The sequence below is a fragment of the Microtus pennsylvanicus genome, chromosome 5 (assembly GCF_037038515.1).
Source record: "Microtus pennsylvanicus isolate mMicPen1 chromosome 5, mMicPen1.hap1, whole genome shotgun sequence".
In the NCBI taxonomy this organism is placed as follows: domain Eukaryota; kingdom Metazoa; phylum Chordata; class Mammalia; order Rodentia; family Cricetidae; genus Microtus; species Microtus pennsylvanicus.
The window spans coordinates 65,159,939-65,181,792 of NC_134583.1; the positions used below are offsets into that span (position 1 = coordinate 65,159,939).

At 46.9% G+C, this 21,854-nt stretch overlaps 1 protein-coding gene across 2 annotated transcripts in view; it reads left to right on the plus strand.

Moving 5' to 3' along the window:
• Nucleotides 1-10,907: 10,907 nt before the first annotated feature.
• Hs3st4 (heparan sulfate-glucosamine 3-sulfotransferase 4) overlaps nucleotides 10,908-21,854 on the plus strand; it is a 423,734-nt gene continuing 412,787 nt past the window's right edge. Inside the window, exon 1 of one of the 2 annotated variants that reach the window (XM_075972129.1) lies at nucleotides 10,908-11,760. In XM_075972129.1, coding sequence (XP_075828244.1) covers nucleotides 11,048-11,760 — 713 coding nt within the window. In that variant the 5' untranslated portion in view covers nucleotides 10,908-11,047. The remainder of the gene's footprint in view (nucleotides 11,761-21,854) is intronic. The other variant, XM_075972130.1, reaches the window with a different exon arrangement.

The following is a 21,854-nucleotide window of genomic DNA, read 5'->3' on the forward strand; positions in this document are numbered from 1 at the left end:
TGTAATGTTGGGCATTTATCTTCTACTTATGGGTCTAGAATATCTGACAGACTTCTGTGAGGACTGTCTATGAAGCAGGAATTTTGAAGGACTGTCCTACCATTTTTTGGCAAAGTTTGCCAGTTGCCTTCTTTTGTGTCCTACTTGTCCAATTTGTACAGTATATTGCCAGCAGTTGAAGCAAGAGCATTTTCTTTCCCAATGGTTAGCTTTGCCACATAGAAAGCAAACACCATATGGAGGTTCTTCCATGCCCATCATTTTCTCTGGAAGATTGGTGCTTCCAGGAGCAGATGTGTATCATTGTCATGAAAAGCTTTATGATATTAAAATGTCTTGAATGTCATATTCTGTAGATTTCTAAGTGAAGACAACTTATTTATCTAAAATCGGTCTGTTTAATCTTGAAAACATGCCTAACATGACTACAAGTTTGATTGCTATAGATGACTTAGCTGCATTTCTTAATTGTCCTAAACAGTTCATAATAATAGCTTTCAAGGACCAGAACTATTTATGTATATACATGTTGTAACAAAAATAATCTTAAATTTGTATCAATATACAAAAATCCACACCAATGTAAAATATTTGATGATATTAATAGTTGCTTTTTAGTTTAAAAGTAGAGTCAATAATCTACACTTTTATCTTATCATTTTTATATCTTTTCAGAAAGAGACCTTTAATCCAACCTCCCTTGCTTAGTTGCCTTCCTTGTAGTAATAAGAGCAGCGGGGCTGCGTTCCCAGCACCCCAGCCGCCTGCCTGGCTAGCTCAGTCGGTAGAGCATGAGACTCTTAATCTCAGGGTTGTGGGTTCGAGCCCCACGTTGGGCGCCATTCTGTAGTAATAAGAGCAGCGGGGCTGCATTCCCAGCACCCCGGCCGCCTGCTCGGCTAGCTTATGCCCCGAAATAATTACACGGACACTGTATTCTTTTAATCACTGCTTGGCCCATTTCTATTTGGCCTCTTCTAGGCTAACTCTCGCACCTGGACTAGCCCATTTCTAATATTCTATATAGCACAGCTAGGTGCGCTTACCGGGAAGATTTTAGCCTACGTCCATCCTGGGTCGGAGCTTCATCACGTGCATCTTCCTGGGAGCGGTGAGCATGGCGTCTCTCTGAGACGTCTGCTCCCGAGAGGAGAGCTGTGGAGTCTGAGCTCACTTCCTCTTCCTCCCAGCGTTCTGTTCTGTTTACTCCACCTACCTATGTTCTAACCAATAAAATGGGCCAAGGCAGTTCCTTTATTAGCCAATGACCTTCCTCCATCACTTCCTTACCATGATCACATGATCAATTCACAACCAACCCCCCATAAATGATGACAAATATTATAGTGCATCAAATGACCAAAAATCACCCACACCACCTCTTGAGGGGCATCATGTCCCTAAAATTGCTTCCTGTTGTTTGGAGGCAATATCATCTTTAGAGGACCCTGAGAAAACTGGGATGATAGTTAAGTCCTAGAAGAGCTAGCTGTATTACTTTTATTTACTGTGTGATGGGAAAGTTTAGAGCTTATCTAAAGTCTTGGCTGAAGTAGCCTGTGAGGCTGGACCATTTCAGCTAGCAACTTTGAAGTTGTTCTGGATGAAGAATTTTGAGGGAACTCAACAGAGGCATTCTGGGAGGCTGGATCACCTGTGCTATTTGTCTTTTTTGGTGTTGAGTCCTCTTGTTCTGAAAACATAAAAACTTTTAAAGGTAACATACATATTTGTATTAACACAAGTAAGGGATGTGCAGTGTGCACGAATCAAAGATGATCTTCTACTCTGTGCTTGAGCAGGTAAAAGACATCTGCCAGTTTTATAAATCTGTTGGAAACAAAGGCACAACCTCTCCCCAATGCAGTGTATTTCATGACTTCCATTCTGAAATTAAGACATTCTTAAAATATATAGCTTCGTTTAATTTAGCAGTTTTTCTATAGTTCAGAGTCTCTCAGCAGTGTCTGCCCTTTGCTCTTCAGCATTCAAAAATTTAAAGTCACCACAGCAACAGGATCTAGATGCCCTGTGTATTTCTCATCTTTACATGGCTTATTCTTTTTTGTAGCACTTTATTCTTTACTTAGAGACTTTATTATTTTTAAACTATTTATATATTTATTGTTTATGACTCTCTATGCCCATTTTTCTTTCATTATTCAGCACCTAAGCATATTTTTAAGCACACTGTAACTTGTACAGAAGTTATCTTAGCCTGGACCTGGTGTTTTAAAAAATTAATTGCCCAGATAGCTCAGTCAGTAGAACACAGGACTCTTAATCTCAGGGGCATGGGTTCAAGCCCCATGTTGGGCTCCAAATGTAGTAGTGCTTTCTCATCAGGACTGCAAGCCACAAATAATGACATGGAGACTTCTCAGGTTTTTCCCAACTATATCTTATAACCTCAATTAACCTGTCTTTCATTAATCTACATTCTGCTACATTACTTGGTTATATCTCCTCTGTACCATATATCTAATTTCTTCAGTGTTTTGCTGGCATCTCTCTTGCCTCAATTCTAATCCTCGGAATTCCTCTCTCTGCCTGGAAGTCCAACCTACTCTCTCCTGCCCAGCCTAGATTATTGACCATTCAGCTCTTTATTAAAACATTCACAGTGATACATCTTAACACAGTAAACAAATATTTCACAAACTTATCAGAAACAAAGAAAGGAAGGAAGAAAGAGGGAGAAAGGAAGGAAGGAAGGAAGAAAAGAGAAGATAAAAAGAGAAGAACAATGTACAAATTAGCTTAGGGTAAAAATTGCAAATATAAGTTATTTTTACTGGGGAAGAATATATTTAATATTAAAACACTGATTCAGCAACAATAAATCTAGAATTTGAGTGTGCACTACCAGAAAGTGTGAGGGAAAGACTGCACTGATGTGAGGTTGAAGCTAAGAGTGTATTCTCTATAACAGGCGGTGGGTAATGTATGCACCTCCTTGACTTGGCTATGCGGTCCCCAGACAAACACTGGATGGTCTGTGAGGATGCATCTGCAGGCTGAGACTGACATGTGAGTTGGTAGACTGGGCAAGCAGAGAGTGAGCAGAGCCCTCCAGTCTACAGGACACCAGATAGGAGTGGAGGCTGACCCTCACCCAGGGGTGGAGAGCCTGACACTGCAACATCAGCCCCCTTGGTCCTCAGACCTTTGGGTTTGAACCAGAACTACATCCTGCCTCTTCATCTGTGCATTGCAGATGTTGAAGCTGTCATGTCAGTCTGCGTAGCTGCTGGGTGCCTTCTCTGTGAGTCTCTTTACCGCCCCTTCAACCCTGGTTCTTCTCAGGGAAAACTTGGTGAACAGGGGATGAGTTAGTACTATTTCTCTGCTTGAAATCTGTAGCCCCAGCTCAGGGGAGAGCTGTTAATACAAACCCAGGTGCTCCTGGTCCTGGGTGCCCAGCTGTGCTGGGCTGTTTAGCTGCCAGTGAGCAGGTGGGGCGCTGAACTGTTTCAGAGACTGAGCAGAACTGGAAGGGATGTGCAGACTCTTCTGTGGGAGACACTGAAGGCCTGAACTTTTTTCTTCATGATGTTCTTTCCCTGTGAAATCTGGTTTCAGCAATGATAAAACCCTTAAGGTGGCAGACTCATGGGGTGGAAGTTTCTGAGTAGTTGACGTCCAGAGGAGCCAAAATGGCCTATTATAAGGTTATCAAAGATAATCATCCTTTGTAGATGTTCACCCTTTCTGGGGGATCCTGCTTGGTGTTTTTGTAACTAACATCCTGATAGTTTAAATATGCAAAATTGTTTGTGGTCTCAGTACCCAGTGTAGGCTGCTGTTACATTTTGTCATATTGTTTTTAGATGTCAGAGCTTTGTAATGTCACCATTAATAAAACACTAAACACTGACTGACTTAAAAAATTTATTTTCTATTTATTCCAAATTTTGGAGGCTAAAAGTCCAGAGATGAAGGTGTTGACAAGACTTATAAACTATACACTGAAATAAACCCTTTCCTCTCCAAGCTGCTTTCAGTCACTGCGTTTTAGTCACAGCAACAGAAATCCCAAATAAGACAGAAATTGATAGCACACTGTGGGATGCTGCGTGACAGACCTGACTATGTGATTTGGGGAGGACTATGGAAGGACTCTAGAACTTTGGGCTGGAAAGTCACTGAGTGTTCAAAGCTTGGTGAACTATGCTGGGAACTTGAATGCTGACAGCAAAGCAGACAATAGAGGCCTGGCTTGTGAAGTTTTGGAGGGAAGCGAAGACCCTCTCAGAGTTCTCCAGGTGTTGTTGGCTCTGAAGGCATGAAGGGATCTGGACAGCAGCTGAGGCTTGGTGCTGTGAGAGGCCAGAGTTAAGAAACACCCTCAGTTGCGGTCAGAGCTCTGGAATTAAAAGGGTTAAATCTGTAAGGCATGCAGGCTGGGTTAGAGCACCTGGCCATGGGCTTTTACAACCCCCTGGCATTCCTTTCCAGTCCATGGCTCACTTTATAAAACTTTTTAGATTGCTTCTGGGAAAAAAAGCAACAACAACAGCAAAACAAACTAAGACTCTTCCTATCTGTCTCATTAATTTAACCTCTAGTCTCCTCCAGGGTCCAGAACGTATTAGCTGAAGAAAGACAGTTGAAGGGAAGATGGCATGGCTGAAGTGCAGGAAGAATATTTGATAAAATTGCACAAAGCAGAAGGCCTGTGAAAACACAGGTTCAGATAAAGGTTGGCACAGTATTTCTATCGATAAACTTGCATGAGTCTGATACAAGAAAAAAAATTGCATGAGTTGGGGTGTTTTCTGTATTCTGGATTGGATGATTGCAATGTCATAGTTTCATTGTATCAAGTTGAATTGTCAAGCTGTTGCGAAAATAACTAGCCCTCGGGGAATAAAAGCGGGAAAGGTAGAATATTGTGTAAAGCTGAAAACCAAAATTAATTTGTGTAAATGTTTTACAAGTTGTGTATAGAAAGATAAATTTTGAACGTTCTTAAAAAATTATAGGTGAGCATTTACATCCTTGGGGTGATCAAGACGGAGAGACTGACCACGCAGCATGAAGAAGTGGGGTATCAAAAACACTGACAGCTGGAAAACTAGTAACTCAATAACTGGGAGAAAGGTGACAGAACGACGGGACCCTGATGGTCCTAATAAATAAGAGGCTTTTATGAATCAGTAGGAAATGGCAACAAGGGAATAGTGAACATATAAAAATGCAAAATAGCAGCTGAGCACCATGGAGCACACACCTGTAATCCCAGCCCTCCTGAGGCTGGGGTGGGAGGATTAGCCTAAGCCTGAGCGGCGATAGTGGGACCCTATCTCAAATAAGTAAACAAACAAATAAAATGCATAAAACATACAAGTGATGAAGGATGAATGTTTCAGCTAGTCTGGCCTGCCATGCAAAACTCACTTGCCTGTGTGAGGTAGGACCAACAGCTGGAGAGATGAAAAGTCTTAAATCAGGGCACCAGCAGGGTTGGGATCAGGTGAAGACTCTCTGCCTAGTTTGTAGATAGAGGCAGCTTCTCATGGTGCATTCACATGGAAAACGTGTGTGTGTGTGTGTGTGAGAGAGAGAGAGAGAGAGAGACAGAGACAGAGAGACAGAGAAAAACAGAGAGAGACAGCGACAGAGGCGGAGACAGAGAGACACAGAGAGAGAATATCTTGGAAGCTCTCAATAGGACCACAGGTCTATAGCGTCTGCAGCCTACCTTTCTCTCCTCATTTAACTATAACTGTCCCCTAAGGACCCTGTCTCCAAATATATTCTCAAGGCATGGGGGCAGGTCTACAGTGCACTGCATAGTCGTAGTGAATAGCAAACAAACACGCATGGGTGTTCTCATTTGGATCTACTAGGAAAAAATATAAGTGAATATTTACATCATTAAGGGATGCACATATGGCTTACTGACTCAACTTCCTGTGCTGGCTGGTTTTTATGTGAATCCAACACAAGCTAGAGTCATTTTGGAAGAGGGACTCTCAGTTGAGAAAATTTCTTCACCGGATTGGTCTGTGGACACGCCTGTGGCACATTATCCTGGTTAATGATTGGTGTATGAGAGCCCAGCCCACTGGGATAATGCTACCCCTGGGCTGGCGGTCCTTGGTGCTCTGTCTATCTATCTATCTATCTATCTATCTATCTATCTATCTATCTATCTATCTATCTATCTATCTATCTATCTATCTATCTATCAGTCTGAGCATCCATGAGGTCAAGCCAGCAAGGGGCAGTCCTCAATGGCCTCTGGATCTGTTCCTGCCTTGAGTTCCTGTCCTGACATTCCTGGAGGATGGACTATAAGCTATAAGTGAAACAAACCCAACAAACGAAAGCCCTAACCAGCACACCTTTTTTCTAGCTTCCTCAGTCAGATCATTTGCTTTCCTTGTTTATTCTGTTTTGAGATGTAGTGGTGAACCTCTTGTCTTTTTGACAATTTCTTATTTCTGTTCCCCAGATTTGGTCACATGATACTTTTTAGCAGTTCCAGATTTCCCAGTTCTTTGCCAGAGCTGGCTCTGACTGTCCCTGGTCATCAGTATTACAGTACTGATCTTCTACTTCTTGCCCAACAATGTCTCATCTCCTGTCTTCATCACTTTAGTTTTGCCTCAGAGTCTACCCAATTTACCTCCAGATATTTCCAGATGTGCATCTTCATTGATGCTGTATTTGAGAAAAGGGGTTTTGTATATTGCTGGAAAAATTTAAAAAATTGCTGGAGTTTCTAATTTGTTTATTCCAATTTACAAAACAGAATTCTAATACTTGAGGAATAAAACACTCTTGTCAGCACATATAAATTAATTCTATGTGTGGGGTTTTGTTAACCTGTTTATTAGTGTGTATTCATTGTACAAACCTGTCTTTCATTTTATGTCATGTACAGAGACACATGTGTGGGTGCGCGCGCACACACACACACACACACACACACACACACACACACACACACACACACCCCAAATAGATTCTGCATAAGAAAGATGTCATACAGTCTTTCTGGCTTATTTTACTCACCACAATGACCTTCAGCTCCCTTCATTATCCTGAAAATGATATAATTTCATCCATCAGATTTATTTAGTTCTTCATCATCTATAGCTAGACACCAAGGCTGTCTTCCTGTCTTGTCTGTTGGGAACAGTGCAGCAAGAGTCATGCGTGTGCAGCTATCTCTAGGTATTCTGACACAGATTCCTTCTTAGCTAGATCAAATGAAATGCAAATCAAAGTTAGCATGTAGACTGTAATCAGTCAGACAGTGTATATTGAGCTGTGGTAAGGACCAAACCCAAGCGTTTCAAGCTAACACATAAGCAGGATTATTTCTCAGTTCCTTGAGGAACTCCATTCCCTTCATCCACAGTTGCTCCGCAGGACAGTGTCTCCCCAAGCTTCCTCCTTCCTTCTGCTCAGTAGCTGGAACATTCCACAGCCACACGCTCTGGAAGGAATGCAGAAATCACATTCCCATATTCCCACAAGGAAACTGGCCAGTGCCTGGGGGAATAATGGCTACTATGCATTCTGCTTACGTTCCTAAAGCCTATGTTTGCTTATTTCTTTATTTCAAAAAAAATTCCTTCAAATAAACAAATCCTCAAAAAATATCCTTCTGGCAATTTTCTTTAAAATGTCCAGAAAACCATAACTGAAGAATCTCAGAGATAGTTTGTACTAACTGGGCTTGGCATCACAGCTGCCATGTTCTGAGCAGTTTAGGGACTTAAACTTCCGTGAACTTGGTAGGCTGGGTTTGGGGCAAAGATACATATAGGTTTTGCAGGGACAACATTTTAATAGGAAAAACAGTAGGCAGGGTCTGAGCCAAAAGTTAGATCCAAGTAATTATTGCTAGCCACCACACGCCAGGCAAAGAGCCAGGTATCTTTAGCATATGTTGGCTATTTCAATTTAGTCCTTTATAAAAACAATTTCAGGTGATCCTTATTTTCCTCTATTTAACTATATAGAAACTATGAAAAACGATCTGCTCGGAAGCCATTAGCTAGGAATGGACAGGTGTGTCTTGACTGTCATCTGAAGGTGCAGACGCAGAACACAGTCACATCACGTGTACCGAGATCACATCTGCTTGGCAGAGCTGTGGGGTGCATGAAAGGTGGGACTTCTAAGAAAAGAGGTTGGAGTTTACTAGGTAGGGAAAGATCCAGAAAGGGCATTAGCAGAGCAAGAAGCATTGTGCCGAAGCATTGATCCACTTGCTTTTGCTGCTTAGGATGAATAGAAATGAGGTGTTTGGAGGCCTGGAGATGCGTAGGGAGAAAACTGTGAAAACTCAGGCCTGAGTGAGCACGGGTGTCGGCAGTAGAAACAGAAAACAATATTGCTTCTCGTCTCCAGACCCAGTGGGCATTGCAGCTTGGAGTTGGTGTTCTCTCTACATAGAGAGCATCTCTTTATTGTAAGTTTCTTAGGGACATGTTCTCAGGGAACTCTTTCATCTATAGTAGAGTGAAGCACACAAGGACCTCAGTATGGAACGCTCAGAGCTTCCCTCTAAGGAACAGAATGAAAAAACCCCTAATTCCCGCCCCCCACCAAAGGCATGCATGCACGCCCTCAGGCCACCACCACCATCATCACCACCACCATCATCACCACCACCACCAAAGAGAGTGCATGCCTCTTCCCATCACTTCTTAGGCATGGTTTTTCACCGATGAGACGCCACACTTTTGAGTGTGGGTATTTGAGCATACATAAGAGAAAGGATTCTGAGAAATCTTACTGATTATCTCCAGATAAGTATCGTGTACGTGCAGGCACAACCCAGACAGACACGTGAAAAATGGAGCCTGCGGGCTCCTCTGGAGGGGCAGCAACTGCTTGGGTCTCACTGAAAACCTGAGTTCTAGATCTGAGTTCTCAGCTTTAGCTGTGTGTTCAGACTTTTCAGCAAGTGCACTGATTCTTCAGGGGAAAGGATGTGGTTTTCAACTGTTGGAGTTGATTTAAATGCTTCTCATCCTCCTGCTGCTGCATGCCAGATACTTGCTACCAGTTTGCCCTTTCTGGGCTACATTTTAACACCATTTAATCCAAAACTTTCCAACTCTGAGAGCACATCTTTAGTAAAAACAGCCCACAGGTCAGGTCTGTTTTGACTGCTGAGAGCCTGGATAGGGAGATGGGGGTCAACAGCAGGAAGTTGCTGGATAGAGCATCCTCATGCCCTGCCTAGGAAAATGAGACCAACTCAAGGCAGTGATAACATTACCAGATAGCCAAACTTCCTGGCTGACAATCTGAAAGCTGGGCTTGGAGCGGAAGGAGGACTCGATGAAGCCAGTGTTTCTGGCAGCTTCAGCTGGCCCTTTCCCTTAACATCACAGTAATGCAGTTGTGTGGTGGTTGAAAAAGCATCCCTAGTTACAGGGAGTGATTTACAGGACACCAGACTCCACATTTCAGAGTCTCCTGTGAGCCATAAAAAATATATTATAAAGGAATAATCTTTATCTGAACTAAAGCTGCGGTGTAGAAAACCCATGTCCAGCTGAGAGCAGCAGTGAGCTTTTGTTCACCCAGGGAAAAGGCCCCGTTCTTCATCGTATTTGATTAACATTTTTCTTCTCTTTGGCACTAGGTATCTTGTTAATATTTAGACATTATATACATTTTCTTTCAACTATTGTTCCATTATGAGATCAAATAGAACAGGAGAAGCCAGCTTCGCCAGCGGGAGAGGGGAACGCTGACAGTCTGGGCACCTAGCAAGCTGTGCCTAGCAGCCAGGAAGAAGGGTTCCCCAGAGTGCCTCCCTGGATGGGCTCTCCCAGAATCCTAGCTTCCATTCCCCACAGCCCCCGCTTTCCGGAGCTAAAGGCAACAGCAAACAGTCTCTGTAGATTTTCCCAAAGGGGTCCAATACCACCCAGTGAGTGCAGGGGTGGAAATCTCTCTGCAGAGCACAGGCACCTAAAAATATTCAGTGAAGTGACACACAGACATCCCTCTGCTTATTAGGTGTTTGGAGGGATGGGGTCCCCAATCTGTGTCAGCTCAGGAAACCCCAAGCTCCCATAGGCCACAGTGCCTCCCATAGGGCACAGGTGGGTGCACCTGTAGTGAAGGAAACCTGGTAGGGGACAGCGTCATCTCCCACTAGGTGATGGGGCAGGGGCCAAAGTCTGAGAAACCTCGGGGGGTCCATTGAAGCTCCATCCATCATGAGCCTCAAGACAAGACTGGAGAGGTGGAAGTTGAGGTGGGGAAGGTGTGAGGAAGGAACTGCTCCAGAAAGCAAGGCAGGACAGGAAAGAAGGAAGAGAGGATCAGGAATGGGCTGAGTTTGCTCAGAGTCCCACCAGAGGAGACTGGGGGCAAACTAGCCACTGCCAGCCTCGCAGCTTCCCAATGAACGTCGGCCCCGGGCCGGCACTGGGCTCCAATTCCTTCCAAGAGTCTGGCTAGCGCTGGCGAGTGCGCGGCACCTCGGACTCCCGTGGGAGCGCAGAACTAGGGCGGGGCAGGGTCCTCTGCGCGCTCTTGGCGGCGGCTGGCGGGGGCCAAGATCTCAGCTCTCCTGGGCGCCCCAACCTTGGCGCACGCCTCCGCTCCCGCGCACCCCCTCCGCAGGCACGCGCGAGGCGCACCCCTCCTTCCCGGGGCGGCGGCGGGCACGCGCCCGGCCCCCTCGCCTCCGCCCCTCGGCGCCCGTCCTCTCTCCGGCAGAAAGTTAGCAGCGGGGAAGGAACTCGGGGCTGCTGGAGCGGCAGCGGCAGCAGCGCGGTGAGAGCCTGGCGTTGCGCACGGAGCAGGTGCCGCTGCGGCTCGGCGCCCCCCTCGGGCTTCTGGCCTGAGGTTGAGGGGGGCGGCGGGGGCCCGCGCGGGGAGGGGGCCATGCGGCCGGGCTTGTCCCCGGCGCAGCGGGACGGCAGCCAGGGCCGGGGGCGCAGCGGCGTCGCTCCATGCAGCCGGGGCGGCTGGGCGGCGGCGGCGGCGGTGGCGGGGGCGGCGGCTGAAATCATGTCCGGGCAGCGCCGGGGGCCGCCGCCGCCGCTCGCCGGGAGCCGCGATGGCCCGGTGGCCCTCACCGCCTCCGCCTCCGCCGCCGCCGCCGCCGCTCGCCGCGCCGCCGCCGCTGCCCGGCGCCTCCGCTAAAGGGCCGCCGGCGCGCAAGCTGCTCTTCATGTGTACCCTGTCCCTGTCCGTCACCTACCTGTGCTACAGCCTGCTGGGCGGGTCGGGCTCGCTGCAGTTCCCGCTGGCGCTGCAGGAGACCCCGGGAGCCGCCGCGGAGCCCCCACCAAGCCCGCCACCTTCCTCGCCACCGCCACCCCGCGTGCGCCCCGGCGCCTCCTTGCCACCGCCGGACAACGCGAGCCACGGACCGCCGCCCGAGTCCCCCGAGCGCTTCACGGCACCCGCGGCCGACGGCTGGGGATTGGCAAGCGGCGGCGGCTCCCGGGACGTCTGGTCCCGGAGCCCACCGACCCCAGGAGACGCAGTTACAGCACAGGGAGCGCTGCCGGGGCACGGGGCGCAGGAGCCGGGCGCCACCGAGGAGCTGGCAGGCCCTAGGGCGACCAATGCGAGCGCGGAGCGGGACCCCGCCAGCACCCCTGATTACGGGGAGAAGAAGCTGCCCCAGGCGTTGATCATCGGGGTCAAGAAAGGAGGGACACGCGCGCTGCTCGAGGCTATCCGTGTCCACCCGGACGTGCGGGCGGTGGGTGTAGAGCCGCACTTCTTCGACAGGAACTACGAGAAGGGGCTGGAGTGGTACAGGTAGGAAGCTGTGGCGCGCGGGACCCGTGAGGGGTTCTGAGAGCCCTTTGCCCAGGCAGCCTGGGGAGGGCAGTGGGAACCGTAGCCGGGTTGTGCAGGGTCCAGGTGCGGAGGAGGGGGCAGGACTCTAGCTAAAATATCACTTTATTTTGGGGCGAGAGGAGGAGCAGGTGCCTCGGGATCTACCAGGCTCCAAAATCTGGGAATCCCCAGCTCTCCCGCCTGCCTGCAGGGTGTTTCCTAGACCAGGTTGCTACAAGGCTCTGAGCTTCTGGGTTGGGAACATGCCGGGGAATAAGACAGAAGAGCTAAATTGACGACGGGGCTTTGAGATCCCCAGGAATCGATCAAATGCGCCCTCAAGAGCTTTTGCGTGGCTGGAATCCCACTTCAGTGTTTTAAGGTCAGAGCAAAAGGAACAGGCGCTTTGGCTTTCTCGTAAAGGTGGGGTATTTCCTACCTCTGTGACTTTCTGTCCCTCTTGGCTGAATGAACACTGGTCTGGTTTAGCACCAGGAGCCTAGGTTTCTAGATGCCAGTTGATACTCTAAAAGTGGCTGTGCCCTGCCTGCGCAGAGCCCTTTCTGATCTAAGCATCCTTGGAGACAGATTGGAGTTACTTCTGCGGGGAGTTATAAACCTCTTTCTCATCATCAGATGCTGGTGGGAGGAAGGGAGCAGGAGAAAGTTAAGTGCAGGTCAAGGTAGCGAATAATCTACCTTTCCTGCCAGCCATGACATTAAAGCAGCATTGGTGCACATGCCCACAAGGCAAACCTCCCCTCTCTCGCACGCACCCTCTCCCCTCCCTCTTCGTATCTTTCTGGGAAACAGATCTGGATGGGTGACCCCATCTCGATCACATTTCAATAATTAATTGCAACTGTCAAACAGAAACACAGCCTTTGTCAGTGGAAGCGATGCTATCAGTTCCACGGAGCCAATAGGTAAAATCGGCCTGTGATGGGGTTGCTTTCCTGTCAGAGAGACATGCTTTCTGGGTTTAAAGTGCAGCCTGGGAAAAGTTTTGCCTGTAACTTTGGGAGTATGTAGTAAGCATGTGTGCTGTGATTGATCTCCCCCACTTTCTTTTCTTTTCTTTTTTTTTTTTTAAATTTGCCTTGTGATTTAGAAGCTGGGGAGAAGAACACCCAGGCACAAACATTCCAGCACATCACACTGAGACAGCGAATGTGTCTGTTAATGTCTTGTCTGTTTCAACAGCAAGAACTAATTGGGATATTTTAGGAGGCTTCAAACAGTCCCTTCCTATCAAAACATAAAACAGCAAGTGCCTAATTTAACTGGAAAAAATCCGCATTTATAACATCACAAGCCATGGCTTCCAGTTTGTGATTGTAATTAAAAAGGTGTTAGGATGATTAATGCAACAACAGCAAAATAAAGACAGGGGAAGATGTCTGGGAAGGGTTCAGTTGTTTGCTGGTTAGCTACAGGCATGTCCTGGTTTCTTCTGTGGAGTGGCTTAAGCCACAGGAGGGTATCCGTGGGCTTCACCCCCTCTCGGTTCTAATTTTAAAGCCCTGCATCTTGTGGGGAAGTGTCATATGCCCTTTAAGAGAGGCATAAGGATCAAAGCTTGCAGTGTGTGTGTTGGGTGACTTTGCTGCAGTAGAGCCACAGAAAGGAGCTCTTTATTTGCACGATGCATAAAGCTGATGGGGGAACACTTGAGCTAGGAAATCCCATCCTGGGATCTGGAGAGTTTTCTATATGAACAGAAAGCGGAGGATGGATGTCTTGGGTTCTTTTACACTGTAGCTGGGAGGGGAGGATACATAACTACCTCACTGTCACAACGTGGCTACTGAAGTATACGGTAAAGTGATACTTCCCGCCTCCTGAGCCCCACCAATACTTGTGGCATGTGTGACTTGGTACTCGTATTTGGTAGCCCTTAGTAGAACTGCTAAACACACACAACATGTCTAGAACAAGGTCCACTCGGTCTTAGGTAAGAGAACCATTTGATATCTCTTGTTCCTCAATCCTTGAGCCTTAACCTCTTGCCATTAGAGGCCTGCCCCAGGCCATATGGTGCCCATTGGAATGGAGGAGACTACTGTCTCTTAAGAGCGAGCTTCATGGTAGTGTGTGGCTATCTAACAAAGAGGGATTTGTTAGCCACTGAGACGTGGCTGATGGAAAGACTCCAGGAAGTTCCTGAGGCACACAGGGGCCCAGTGTGCTTCCCAGCCTCATTGGAGACAGCCATGCTTTGAGGTCATTTGTGAGACTTCATTAGCCTTGCCTTTTCATGCTTGCCCTAAGCCTCTCTCCCATGTAGAAAGAAGGGATGATGCCCACATCTTAATGTAGAAACGTGAATAGTGGCTTCAATTCAAACCAGAGGCAGAAACCCTTTGTCTTGGTTCCCTGAACAACTCTGTACTCTTCAACCTGTGGGACCTGAACTTCCCTGGGCCATGTCTGCTGTCTACAAGTCTGGCTTCACTGAAGAAGCACAGGTTAATTTAAAGCTTTAAAATTTCATTATTTATTTATTTAACCATTTATTCTTTTCCTTATTGTTTTAAACGTGCTCCCCATTGACCACTGTTTTGGCAAATGGTCCTGGATTTTGTGCCTTGAGCAAGAAGAGCTGAGATGAAGATGGGGCTGCTGTCAAGGCAGCTGGTTTGGGCTTCCCTCCTGTCTAACAAATCAGCCTTAGCAGGTCTGTTTCTGTGGCGTCACTCCAGTTGTCCCTAAATCCGGGTTTTTGGGGTTTTTTTTGTTTGTTTTTTTGTGGGGTTTTTTTGCACCTATGCCGTCGATCTAATGGAATGTAAAAATGCATCGGAGATTAGAATACGTACATTTGATTTTCAGGGCGGCACCAGACTAATGGATTAGGATGTGTGTGTTTAGGCTGCAAGAGGCTTAGCCTCCCTCCATGGTGGACTGACCCAGCCAAATAGTTAATAAGCCTGGTGGATCAAGCCCTCCTCTTCTGCCTTCCTTTATCTCTCTCCAAAGGGGCAAAGGCACATGCAAATTCTATATGAGCTGCTACGGTGGTCCTGGCAGAGACCTTGAACCCTTCAAAGGGATGGGACCTTGGAACAGACCCCTGGCTGCTACTGCAGAACTCATCACACTGACAGAGGGCGAGGAACACTTGCCTCTTCTGGGACTCACATGGGTAGTAACCATAACCTTTTGCTTTAGAAGCCATCCAAGGTGATGTTCTGTGGTCTTATGTCCTATTGGGAAAGTAAAGTAACCCCCAAACCCACTGTATGCTGAAAGATGCCCAGCTTTTGCTCCCCAGTGGAGAGGGCCCAGTGGTTGGCAGCAGTACTCTCAGCTGGTGTCTGGAGAGAATATTGAGGACAGGAGATGCTGGTATTTATGGAACGCCAGCCATAGTATCGGCTGGCACTCTATAGATGTGTTATTCATTGCAGCGTTGAGATTATTCTGTGAGCTAAACAGCAGTGGTTTAGTTTTATGACCGCGTTTCCTTTATTCCTGGAGGTAAGTGACTGGCTCAGGGTCCTAGGTTTGGTGGCTTCCCTAGCTGAGATCGAACCTGCATCTGCCCAGTTGCAGGTGGCTTTGTTTCTTTGCCTCCGCCACCTTGGCATTCATTCATACTAAAAGAGCAGCTTCCCTTCAGTTCTTTCCTTCAAAAATGCTTAATACCTGTGGACTAGATGCCATTGTTGCTACAGAGTCTTGGAGATTCCTTGTAGCTTAAGTTCACTGATGTGGGAATGTGTTAGTGTATGTGAGAGAGTGCCTGTGTATGTGTGTTCATGCATGTGCATGCTTACACATATGTACGTGTGCACTCAAGTGTGTTACTGGAGATGATCATGCGATGGAGATTATGTAAATAGAGTTAAAGGGTGAGATCCAGCTGGGGAGGTTCCAGCAGAAGGGAGAGTGAGTGCAATGGTCCTGAGGTGGGATCGACTCGTGTGACTTTGCAGCGGCATTCATTCATCACTCTGGATACAATTGAGTTCACGCCAGACATTACAAGGAACCAGCTGAATGGTCTCCAGTCTGTCGCTTATATAACATCACTCAGGTTCAGTTGGTCTGACAGTAATTTCTTCCTGGTAGGCTTGTTGGTGTGATGAATGAAATAAGAAAAGTGGACATGCTTATTAACGAAGAAGTGAGTGTCCTAGAGAGGAAGCCCTCATGAGGCTGAGTAGCGCTCATCCCCAGTTCTGGAATCCTTTTGCTTTCTCGTGCCTTCACTTTATCAGGGATGTGATGATGTCGTCTCATTTGGATTGGTTTAGGAAGAGCCCAATAAGGAGGGCTCTTTGCAGCCTGCATCTCCTTCATATTGCAAATAAACTCAGGTGACATCAGGGTCCATGTGTGTCAGACCAATGAAAGCAGCAGGCTAGGAGGGGTTGGTCTCCATCAGGCTCAATTCCCTTGAGCTAGGGGTAGCGGCTCTGGCTGCAGTTCCATGCACACACGACCCTGGGGGTTATCAGATCTTTACTCTGTAAGAGAAACTAGGAAACCGGGTTTTTATGTAAAATCTTCTGATTGCTAGTACCGGCCACAGATTTTTGGTTCCTTAAAAAACACTGTGTGGGCCAATACGGTGGAGCAAAGAAAATCCATCTGTGGGCTGGATGCAGCCAACTTGCTACCAGTTTGCAACCTCTGGGCTAAACCCATTTCTGAAAGTCACTGGCGTGCAGTGGGTGCAGTGGCCAGAATTGTGGCTTACAGTTGCTATTTGGGTTAGTGTTTCTCCCTTTCCCAGCCTTTTGTAACAGCATGAGGGAAATACCCCCCAGGTTCGTGGCACTAGGCACCAACAGAGCTTGATACAAATACTGTGGCAGAAAAAGAAACTTCACAAATAAAATATCCTTCCTTCCCAATTAACATTTCCTGCAGGGAGGCCCAGTTCCCCTTCTGCCTCCAGAGTGCAGGGATCACAGATGAGCACTGCCAGGCCAACTGTTTGCTTTCTTTCTTTTCTCTTTTTTTTCAAAGCTGGGGATGGAATTGAGGACCCTTATGTATGGTAGGCCAGTGCTCAACCAATGAACTATATTTCCAGCCAAAAAATTCCTAACTGATTGATCTCAAATGCCCACAATTGATATCTTCACATAGATGGCTTGGATTTACAAGATATATTCCTGTGGGCAGGATGGAGACCTAAGGTCAAATGGGTTCTCGATTTTTCTTTGGTATGTCTGGTACCAGCTTGCTCATAAAGCCCATTCTCTGACTGAAACACTTTGGTCCTCAAATGCATTTCCGTAGCCAGCTCCTAACAGAGATGGATATAGGAGACGGAAGTGATGTGATGTGGCGAAGGCCCTTCATCTCTGAGCCAGGATCCATGGCATGCTCATTGGGTGAACTTGGAAAAGTTGGTATCATGAAACCTCAATTGCTCCATCTTCAGAATGGGCTCAGGATCTCTTCCTTCCAAAACACTGTGTGACAATGAACGACGGTGCCATTTCAAATGCAGGTAGAGGTGGTGGCACAAGGTCCCTTGATTGGTTTGTTTTCTTTCAGTGCGTCACTTATATTCTGCCCATCGGCGTGGAGGACCCTAGGGAGGAAGCCATAACTTGTTTGCCATTCATTTGGATATAGTCTTTTATTTCAAGATTATGTCTGAAAGAGGGATTGCAAGTCCAAACAGCTCTAAAACACTTCTCCAGGGAGCAATCAGAGGGCTCCAGAAGCCTGCCTGTTGGCACCCAGTGGGAGATGGGTCTCATTTCCTGAGGTCACTCTGGTCATGAGCTTCACCCTGAGGATCTGGAGGAAAAGATGGCCCAGTTCTCTGGGTTGCCACTCTCCGGAGCCTCTGATGGAAACACATGCTGTTTGCCCCAGATGTCCCAGAAGCTGTGGGCTGACAGGCAGGCCTATCCTGTCTTCATCTTCTTCACAGAACCCGGGACACCCTGTCACACTCCTGCCCGAGCTCCTGTCAAGTCACTCAGGGGCTCCAGCCATCTGAACACAATTCATATTTTTATAAAACTTTTGAAAGCTACACCAGGACCATTTTCCTTTTAAATTGAATCAGTGTAGAGGCCTCGAGACCAGGTGAATGGAAGATTGCTAGGGTGTGTGCTTGAAATCTTGAAAGGCTTGGGTTTGTCATAATGGAAGAACCCCCTGCAAATGATTGAACTCCACACCCGGTGAAGGCAACTCTGGATCCCACTGGCTGCTGTGGCTTAAGAAGTGACACTGAACCTGTCTTAGGGTTTTCAGACTGAAATTATAATTTACCAGAGAGACTTTACACTGATCTTGCTATTAATTAAAAGCAGACAGTTGATTTTTCCCCCAAAGCACTCACTAGTTAGGATTGCCTGCTTCTAAATTGTTTTCTTTTAAGAGTGTACTAGCCAGGTGTGGTGTTGCATACCTTTAATCCCAATATTCAGGAGGCAGAGGTGGGCAGGTGGCTGTGACCCTGAGGCCAGCCTGGTCCTCATGGTGAGGGAGAGGCCAGCTTGGGCTATACAGTGAGTTCTAGGTCAACGTGCTCTATGTGGTGAGACACCTTTGAAGAAGGAAAAAGAAGAAGACTATACAAAGAATATTTATAGGGGAATGAAGTAACGTGTATATTAATATTATGACATATATATATTATATATTTCACATACATAGTTGGTTTCAAGTGAGAAATTTGAACTTGAACTTAATTTTAAGCCAAAGGGTGATATTTTGGCATAAGTGACAGGGAAGTGTGCTGGGTCGTGGGCTTCAGGGAAAGCCACATCAGGCTCCCAGGGTACGAGTGGGCTTCTGCATTTTTTCCCTCCGCTGTGTTTGTCTCTGTTTGGCTCCTTCTCAGGTGGGCTGTCTCCTCGGATTTTGTTCCTGGTGGTAATTGACAGTCGTCCCCCCACATGTTTTGGGGATGCCTTTTAAGAGTGTCTGTTGAGTGTGCCTAGAGACGCCATTGTTCCGTAATGTGGCACATGACCCTCCTGAAGCAGGGACTGGATGCACTCTCAATAGGCTAAGGTGCTGTGCAGACACTTCCTTGCCTTGAAAGGCTGGTGGGAGTGGGGGAGCTGAGCTAGTTCCACCAAAGTCACGGGAAATAATTTGTTTAAAGAGGTAGAGGGTTTGATGGGCTTGGTTGCTAGAAAAATGAGAGTCAGTTACACCATATGCCCACGAAACATTAAAGGCCACTTTGGGGTGGCCCCTGATCTCTCACTTAGCATTTTTAACTGGCAAGAGGCTTACAAGATTAATTTAAGGTCAGGTTTAGTTGCACTTCTCATTCATCCATTCACTTGTCCCTTAAACGTTTGATATCAACTGTGTGTCATCTGCTGGGTTTCAACATGGCCACTGAGTGGAGAAATGAACGTATAAACGGTTACATGATAAAGGAACTTCACTGAACAGGAATAACGCTAAGAATGGGAGGTGACTCAGTTTTCGACAAAATAATGTATTTTTAATTTTAACAAATGTGCAAATTCATGTGGTATATGGATGCTGGAGAGACAGTTTCTGTTCTGGGACCAGGCTACACGGTCCCCCTCTGCTGGACCGTCTCTCAGTCACACTCCTGCTTCCTGGAATACTTTGCCTCCAATCCCTAGGTTGCTGGTGTCTTCAAGTGCTGGCTGGAGTTTAGACCCTCCTGGTAGACCATTCCCATCTAGTGAAGATCCCCCAGTTCTGCCCTGAGCAGCTGTACCATTCTCGCAGTATATATTGTTCTTCAAAGGTACCCTGGTCACTTACCCCCTCATTGGAAGGTAAGCCACACAGAAACAAGGACCTTGTCCGTCTCATTCCTTACCAGTGCTCTGGCATACAACAGACACTCCAAAGGCGACGGTTTGTTAGCTGCCTAGAAAGACTGAACCAACTGATGAGACAAAGGAGAGCCTTCCGTGTGCGGAGACTCCAGACTTCCGAGAACAAAGAAGGCTCCTGTCTTTTTGGAACTTGGGTTATAAATTGTCGTAAGTGCTTTCACATGCTAATTCCACAGGACAACTCTGGGTGCCAGGAGGATAAACTTAGACTGCCTGTGAGCAGACTGGCTCCTGCTCATCCAGCCTGCAGGTGGAAACATTCCCACTCTTTTACGGATCCGTAGAGGGTGAGTCTGGGAAGACAAGCAGGGTTTCCAAGGACAGACACAGGGCTGTCAGGAGCCAGGTGAATTTCTGCTCTGACCAATGACTTTTGTTTCCTGGCCTCTGTGGCTACAGTGACGTCCTAGGAGATCTGTGCTGGTTCTTTCTCGCACACCATTTTCCTTCGAGAGTCGATGGGATTAGCATCTGTAAACTCGCTGTTAGTGTCAGCCACACACTCATAATCCTAGCACCCAAGCCGAGGCTGGAAGGGCGTGAGTTCAGGGGTAGCCTGGGCTACACAGCAAGCTCTTGTCTTAAAACTATTTCCACATAATTGCCCTTTAATAATCAGTTGCAAAAGGTTCCTGGGTCTGGTTTGTTGTGCTCACTGCATAGGTGGGTGTCTTCTTCCTTGTTCTCCTGCTGGAGGTGAAAGTCCTGAGAGCTGCTGGCCTTAGATCAAGGCTCTCCCCTATCCCAGGGCACTTTGAATTTTACAGCTACTTGGCATTTTGACAAAGAATGGTGAACCTGGGGCTGAGGAGATGTCTTGGTGTATCAAAGTGCTTGCTATGCAAGCGTGAAAGGCTGCATTTGAATCTCCAGAAAGCACGAGAAAGGCAGACGTGCAATGGGACTGTCTATAATCCCAATGCTTCCTGGAAGAGACAGAGGAAGGGACAGGTGAATCCTGGGAAGCTCACAGACCAGCCAGTCTGGCAGCCACAGAGACAAAACAACAAAGAAACAGTCTCTCAAACAGGGTGGAAGGCTAGGACCAAACACCTTCCGTTTCTTTTAACTGCCACACGTGTGCCTTGATACATACTTGTGCATCCTTACACACGTAGGTCTGCAATGTCACATACACACACATTGTATACAAACACACACACATACAAATAAATTAAAAGGGGAAATGAATAATGAAGAACATTGAGTAGATTGTTTTAAAAAGGTGGACCTGAGATCAGAAGTTCCAGTTCAGAGTCAGAGTTCCTCATCTGCTTCCCTTATCCACAGATTTATACTTAACCTTTGAACCTTGTATTTTGCATCTTTATAATGGGACTGACAGCCTCTCTTCAACCCACAGTGATTTTTCAGAAGTGGGGCAAGGGTTCCAAGTAGAGAGCTACCTTGTCTACACCTGTTAGTTGTTATTAATCCACGCACGTTTCCTGAATTCCTTCAGGTAATTGGTTTTCTGGGATGTTGCACTCCAGGGAATGCCTGAAATACAGGACAAGCCCTCTTATCATAAAGTTAGATTAAGAAGTTTAATTTACAGAAACTATTATACGGCACGGATATCAAATGTTCTGAGCACAGACTGCAGAAAGTTCCAGAGAACTCGCGGATAGCCTTAATCTGCATAACTCTTTCCCCTGACTTATGACCACTGGTGTTTTATATGGAAACAACATAAAGAGTAATGGGGCATGCTTGTCTTGTCAGACTCCCCTGCAGTTCATCAACTCCGAAGTGACCAGAAGATTCTCTTATTTTGTTCTCAATTGGCCCATCATCTTTTCCACCCCCCACACACCTTGCCTGTGTTTCCCAAGCTGGTATATTTATACATCACCTTCTAGTTGCCCATCCATCCTGCTTTCTAATCCCGTGTGGTAAGCAAAGGAATAGACACCTGAAATATCTTTATCCTAATTCGCAGGATAGGTACGTTAGATTTCGTGGTCAAGGACAATTGCATTTCAGATGGAATTAAGATTCAGTGCTAACCAGCTAACAGCATGACAGATTGTCTCATAGTTTCTGTATGAACCCAATTAATTACAAGAAACCTCATCAACAGAAGGGGAGGTGGTGAGAGAACTAGAGACACAGAAGCACGTGAGTCAGCTTTGTCTGCCTTTGAGGACAGAGGGAAGGGCCAGGAGCCAAAGTCTTCATGCAGCTTCTTGAATCAGAGCAAACGCAAGGAAGTAGCATCTTAGCATCTTCAGAAGGAAGGCAGCACAGCGACCTTTCCATTGA